The 7,045-nt window shown below is 37.2% G+C and overlaps 2 protein-coding genes across 2 annotated transcripts; both read left to right on the forward strand.

The window, feature by feature from the left end:
* Nucleotides 1-339: 339 nt before the first annotated feature.
* LOC108467187 (ethylene-overproduction protein 1) lies at nt 340-4,628 on the forward strand. Its single transcript, XM_017767749.2, has 4 exons — nt 340-3,134; nt 3,209-3,500; nt 3,587-3,896; nt 4,024-4,628. The coding sequence occupies exons 1-4, from the start codon at nt 1,138-1,140 to the stop codon at nt 4,248-4,250; spliced, it is 2,826 nt and encodes a 941-aa protein (XP_017623238.1). The 5' UTR covers nt 340-1,137; the 3' UTR covers nt 4,251-4,628.
* Nucleotides 4,629-4,854: 226 nt separating this feature from the next.
* Nucleotides 4,855-5,904, forward strand: LOC108466831 (uncharacterized). Its single transcript, XM_017767186.2, has one exon. It carries the CDS (start codon nt 4,987-4,989, stop codon nt 5,755-5,757), a length of 771 nt encoding a protein of 256 aa, XP_017622675.1. The 5' UTR covers nt 4,855-4,986; the 3' UTR covers nt 5,758-5,904.
* The last annotated feature ends 1,141 nt before the right edge of the window (nt 5,905-7,045 follow it).

Consider the following 7,045-nt stretch of genomic DNA (forward strand, 5'->3'; position numbering starts at 1 on the left):
GAAGCTTAATGCACCTAGCAAAATTAAGAATTTTCTTCTCTAAAGATTGTGTAATAATGCAATTCCTTCTAAGATTAAAATATTTTTGGGTGGTTTTTCTAGTGACCTTAGATGAAATATAATCAATCATACTAATTTCCAGGGGGCAAAAAGAAAAATAAGGACTAAATTGTAAAAGTCTAAATGTTATAAGGATTGGGTGGAAAATAGACCGTTGTATTCAATAATTCACGCGTTTAAAGACGAGTGGGGGAGGGGGTGGATTGCGATTTGCGAGAGATGCGGAGCATGAAAAATGACGGGATTGAAATAAAAATTAAAAATTAAAAAAATATAAAATAGGAGTTTTAAAAATTAATGAAGGGAAGATTATAGCAGAGATGGCGTGAAAGAAAGACAGGTAGGGCGCAACTTTAGCGGTTCTCCTCTTCCACACAGAACACAATTAGTAACATTCAATAATCCCCTGTTTCGGACATAGTTGGTTTCATGTTTTTTAACTTTTAATCTTTGACCAGACAAAACATGAAAAAATCAAAACACAGTTAAAATAAATAAATTGTTAAAAGATAAAATATAATAACAAATACAGCTCCCATCAAATTTGGAGAAAACAGAGAAAACCCAAAAAAAGAAAAATTGAATTATCAAATATAGAGGGTGATTCGAAGACAGAGAAAATTAAAATTTCATCAAAAGGGAAAAAGGAGAAGAAAAAAAAAAAACAGGTAGACATAGAGAGAAAGAGAAAAAGAGAGAGTGGCCGTTTCAAGACAGCCACCCTCCACTTCTCAAAAAAAAAAAAACAACAACAACAACAGCTTCTGGTTGACCGCTATCTGATTATTTTCTCATTTAGAAATCTCTTTCTTTCTTTTTCTCTTTTTAGAAAAAAAAACAAAAACCCAGGGAAAGAAAAGAACTTTCTTTGTTAATACCCAATTGAGCTTGCGTTTACAATTGTGTTACCAGGTAAATTTGATTTCTTGTTCATTTTTTTTGAACACCCATTTCATTTGTATTTCTAGATCTTCGATTTTTGTGTGGTTTTTTGGGACCTGGTTGAATTTTTGGTGTTGGTGGTGTTGTTGTTGTTGTTATACCATTAGAGAATTCTTCCTTTTGATCTTGAAAAAGATGCAGCGTAATAAATTTACCACAATGCGTAGTTTAAAGGTTTTAGATAGATGTAAAGGCGCACAAGTTTATGCTCTTCACACCACCGGTGGCGGTGGTGGAGATGTCGGTGATAAACTTTATCATCAACTTCAAGACCATCTTAGTGTTAATCCGGTTCGGCCTATATCGATGCACAATTACCAGTCTTCTAATGTGCCCCTTGCTTATGTAAATGAAACCCTGCTTCCTTATGGTCTACCCGTCTCCGATCTCCTTGAACCCCAAATTGAATCATGCTTGAAATTCGTTGATTTCATTGGAACACTAGCTGATTTGTACCGTAGGATTGAGAATTGTCCTCAATTTGAAAAAACTGGAATGTATTTGGAGCAATGTGCAATTTTTAAGGGCTTGTCTGATCCGAAGCTGTTCCGTCGGACCCTTCGAGCTGCTAGGCAGCATGCCGTCGATGTTCATTCCAAGGTTGTGTTAGCAGCTTGGTTGAGGTATGAGAGGAGGGAAGATGAGCTTAGAGGCACAAATTCAATGAATTGTTGCGGAAGAAACATCGAGTGCCCTAAGGCTACTTTGGTACCTGGTTACAACCCGGAATTTATTTACGATCCTTGTGTTTGTTCTAAGAATCCTCGAGGTGAAAGCGTGGATGATTATTCAATTGAGGACGTGGAATGTTCTACTTCAGATGAATATAGGGATATGTCATTTTGTATCGGAGATAACGAGATTAGGTGTATACGGTATTGTATTGCTTCATTATCGACACCGTTTAGGGCAATGTTGTATGGTGGTTTCAGGGAATCTAGCAAAGAGAAGATAAACTTTACCCAGAATGGTATTTCAATAGAGTGTATGAAAGCTGCTGAATTATATAGTAGGATCAGAAGAGTAGATTCTTTCGATCCACGAATCATTTTGGAGCTTCTTACTTTCTCGAATAGGTTTTGTTGTGACGATTTGAAGTCGGCCTGTGATTCTTATTTAGCATCTTTGGTAAATGATGTGGAGAATGCACTATTGTTAATCGAGTATGGATTGGAGGAAAACGCGCATCTTCTTGTGGCAGCTTGCTTGCAGGTTTTCTTAAGGGAACTCCCAAACTCGATGCATAGTCCTAATGTGATGAAATATTTTTGTAGTCCAGAAGCAAAGGAACGATTGGCTCTAGTGGGGCATGCTTCCTTTTTGTTATATTTCTTCTTGAGCCAAATTGCAATGGAGGAAGACATGAAAGCTAACACTACCGTGATGCTTCTCGAGAGGTTGGCAGATTGTGCAACGGAAAGTTGGCAAAAACAACTTGCGTATCACCAGTTAGGTGTTGCGATGTACGAGAGAAAAGAGTACAAAGATGCTCAAAGTTGGTTTGAGGAAGCTTATGAGTCTGGTCATATATATTCGAAAGTGGGTATAGCAAGGACCAAGTGCAAGCGTGGACACAAGTATTCAGCTTACAAGATGATTAACTCACTCATTTCGGAATATAAACCAGTTGGGTGGATGCATCAAGAACGTTCTTTGTATTGTGATGGGAAGGAGAAGATGTCGGATCTAGAAATGGCTACGGAATTGGATCCGACACTTTGTTTTCCGTACAAGTATCGAGCTGTTTTGTTGTTGGAGACCAATAAGATTGGAGCAGCCATATCAGAAATCAGTAAAATTATCAGTTTCAAAGTATCTCCTGACTGCCTCGAGTTACGAGCTTGGATTTCGATTGCCATGGAGGATTATGAAAGAGCTCTTAGAGATGTTCGTGCACTTTTGACTTTAGAACCAAATTACATGATGTTTCACTGGAAAATGCATGGTGACCACTTGGTCGAGCTCCTACGTCCTTTTGTTCAGCAATGGAGTCAGGCTGACTGTTGGATGCAATTGTATGACCGGTGGTCTTCTGTTGACGATCTCGGTTCCCTAGCTGTTGTACACCATATGTTGGCTAATGACCCAGGAAAGAGCCTTCTATGGTTCAGACAGTCTCTCCTCCTTTTAAGGTAATATGGCAAACTCTTTCATCGGTCGAGAATAACATGTCTTTCTAAGTGTTTGCTGGTACTGAATGCTGTAGGTTAAATTGCCAAAAGGCTGCAATGCGTAGTCTACGGTTGGCTAGAAACCATTCTACCTCGGATCATGAAAGGCTCGTCTATGAAGGATGGATATTGTACGACACCGGCCACTGTGAAGAAGCACTAGCTAAAGCTGAGGAATCAATCTCCATCCAGAGATCATTTGAAGCTTTCTTCCTCAAAGCATATGCTTTAGCAGATACAAGTCTCGATCAAGAGTCCTCGGCATATGTTATCCAACTGCTTCTTGATGCTCTTAGATGCCCTTCGGATGGACTTCGGAAAGGACAAGTGAGTATTTTTGGACCAATTTTAACGCTTGTTAAATAATTACGATTAATTGGTTCTGTGTTCTGAGTGATTCTGGTTTACTGCAGGCACTGAATAATTTAGGTAGTGTGTATGTAGATTGTGAGAAATTAGATCTTGCTGCCGATTGTTACATGAATGCACTGAACATTAAGCATACACGAGCACATCAGGGTCTAGCACGTGTTTTTCATCTAAAAAATCAACGTAAAGCTGCGTATGATGAGATGACAAAGCTGATAGAGAAGGCACGTAGTAATGCTTCTGCTTACGAGAAGCGTTCAGAATATTCTGATCGGGACATGGCAAAGAGTGATCTCGCTATGGCTACTCAATTAGATCCCTTGAGGACATATCCATATAGATACAGAGCAGCAGGTAAATTCCTTCACCTCGGTTGCATATAATTTAGGTTCGGAGTACAATAATTGCTCGTTATTTGTTCTTAACTGTTATTTCTGTTATTATAAAGTCGGTCCTGAACATGACGTTTCTGCCTTTGCAGTTCTAATGGACGATCACAAAGAAAATGAAGCTATTGCAGAGCTCACAAGAGCACTAGCTTTCAAGCCGGACCTGCAACTACTACATCTTCGAGCTGCTTTCCATGACTCGATGGGTGATTATGCATCTACTGTTAGAGACTGTGAAGCAGCCCTATGTCTTGAACCCAACCACGCCGATACTCTCGAGCTATATAATAAAGTTCGCGAGCTGGTCAAAGAGCAATAGTGAGAAAAATCAGATCCCCATAGACCATTTCCTCTCTTCATCGTCCGCCACGGGCAACCTGATTTTTGCCACCCTTTTTCCTTAAAAGGGGCACCATTATTTTTGGATATGTCCCCGGAAAATTCAGAAGCACCGCCATGGCGAAATGGGACCTTAGTGTTTGGTGTGATAGAAAAAAAAAGGAGAAAAGGGAAAAAAGTTTAATGGACATGGTTAGCTTGTAAATATTTATTTTCTGTATTAAGGATTGGACCAATATATATGTAAATCATCCAGGCATGTGACGAGATGCTTGTCACAGCCAAGAAAGAAGCATGTAAATGAAACTGCAGAAGTCAATCCAGTCTGGAGATTTTACACTCTTTTCGACCTTTAAAATTGTTCTTATTGTTTTTGGAGCTTTACATTTTAGTCCTTGGATAGTTTCCCCTTGAAATTCACCATGGTTTAACGTTGTGCCACATGGTTTTTAGATGATTCCAGGCTTCACTTTATGAAAAAATTCACCATGGAAAGGAAATGGACTTTTTCAATCCAACCTGTGATCATTATAAAGTGAAAATATCGGTTTTTAATACACTACACGAGATCCCCATAGTTTCAGTTGCTTCATCATTATTTCATACAACTACTCTATTTTATTTTATCATCTTTTTTTTCTTCACCTACTCTAATGAATCCTCCACTTGTAGAAGGATATTTCTCTCTATATGGGAGAAGGATTGAATGAAGCAAAATGGAAAGGAAACGCCCTAGGAAGTTGAATTTAAATGCACCACTCTTATCGACGAGACGACCGGCCAGTTGCCATGTTATTGATCGTGAAGTTTCATGGAAAGATTCGAGTAACGGGATTCCGTTCTGCTGGGAACAAGCTCCTGGAAAACCGAAGGATTCGGAGAGAAGTAACAACGTTGATGAAGCCGAAACGCCTCGTCCTAAACCTCCGCCAGGTAGATGGCGTCCACCTAAAGAAGCAACAACTAGGGATTATCACGATGAAGGGTGCGATGCTGACGTGGACGATTACGACAACGACAAATATGATATATTCTCCGATGCTATGGAAGTTTTGTCACTAACAGAAGCTATAGACATTGTTGAAAAAACAGAAGCTATAGAACATAGTGATTTAGATGGTTTCAACTTAGCGATGAGTTTAGAACACAGTGATTGTCCATCACCGAGTTTCATAATCGATCGGTTTCTCCCCGACGCTATAGCATTAGCCGCTTCATCGGCTATCAACATATCGAAAACGAAGCTTCCTTACATTTACTCGGATCAGTCTCAAGCTGTAATGAAACGAACATCATTGTCATCTCCTAAGGGTTGTGGGCTTGAAATGTTGTTGCCATGGCGGATGAAACATAAGCTGTGTAGTGTAAGGAATCCCATTAAAGAAAGGTCAATTGCAACCAATGTTATGCCACCAAAAACTAGTACAAAGCAGAAGAAATTGGTTCCATCAATTGTAGCAGCTTCTGCAGAATGGAGATGTAAATAATAGAAGGTTTGTATGTATAGACATATAGTGCATGAGAGAAAAAAGGAATATTGTAGAATGATTTAGATGCTACTTTTGGGGATCTAATTTATATTTAATCATTATATGTACTCTCTTTTTTCTGAATAAATTTCTCAAATTTTAATATGTATCCATTTAAAGAATCTTGTAGAAATGCATGGTCTATAACATTATGAGATAATAGCAGCTCCATCCATGGAAGATGAATTCATGGAAAAAAAAGGGTGAACTACAAAAAATGCCACCCAATTATGCCTTTTGTTATATTTTGTTTATCTAACTATTAATTTTTTCAATTTAGTCACTAAATTTTTCGAAATATTTTAGTCACTCTCTCGTAGACCTATCCATTGGCCAAGTCATCGAAAAGTGAGAGAGTTTATGCAAAAACATGGGTCCAAAAAATGGACTTGGACAAAAAAATAAGGTTCATTTAGAAAAAGAGATTGAGCCTCGGGTAAGGCTTTTTTGGCCCAAGCTCGGCCCGGATTTGCAAAAAAATTGATGTTTTCCCACTATTTTGTTGTTGTTTTCTCACTGTTTTACTGTCATTTCACTATTATGTTTCTATTATTTTATTATTATTGTTTGGATATTGTATAACTCTTAATTATTTAAATATAAAGATTTTTTTTAAGTATGTTTCAATTTATTGGGAAATATTTATGTTAATGTTTTTAGTGTATTATTTACATTTTTTAAAAAATGTATATAAAAAATAATATAAAAAATTTAATACGGGTTAGGCTAGACCCAAATTTTAACATTTTTATTCGGGCTGGGGTTGGGCAAAAATTTAAGCCCATTTTTCAACTCTTGCTTATCAAACGAGCCTAAAATTTTGTCAAGACCCAGCCCATTGATAAGTTTACTCTCCTGTTAGTTGTCGTTAGATAAGTGACAAAAAGTTGACACAAGGTGAACTTTTTTTATTGAAATTATAAAAAATTGCAACATTATTAACTTTAAAAGAAGATATATTCAAAAAAAAATCATTTTGTTAATTATCAAGTCAAGCTCGAGCAGTTAAACAAACCAAATTTGAGCATCTTACAATTTGATTAGAGTAAATCACTAATGTTTTACATCAAATTATATTTTTACCTTTGTAAAAATTATTAAACCTTACTTAATTCAAGCATGCATAGAAATCAAGTAATCGGCTTAATTGAATAAGTTTGAGTAATTCGATTATATATCAAGTCGAGTTAAAATTTAGAAAATGGTGATTCAATTTATATTAAGTCTTTGCTTAATTGGCCTCAGC

Source organism: Gossypium arboreum, chromosome 2, assembly GCF_025698485.1.
Source record: "Gossypium arboreum isolate Shixiya-1 chromosome 2, ASM2569848v2, whole genome shotgun sequence".
Classification (NCBI taxonomy): domain Eukaryota; kingdom Viridiplantae; phylum Streptophyta; class Magnoliopsida; order Malvales; family Malvaceae; genus Gossypium; species Gossypium arboreum.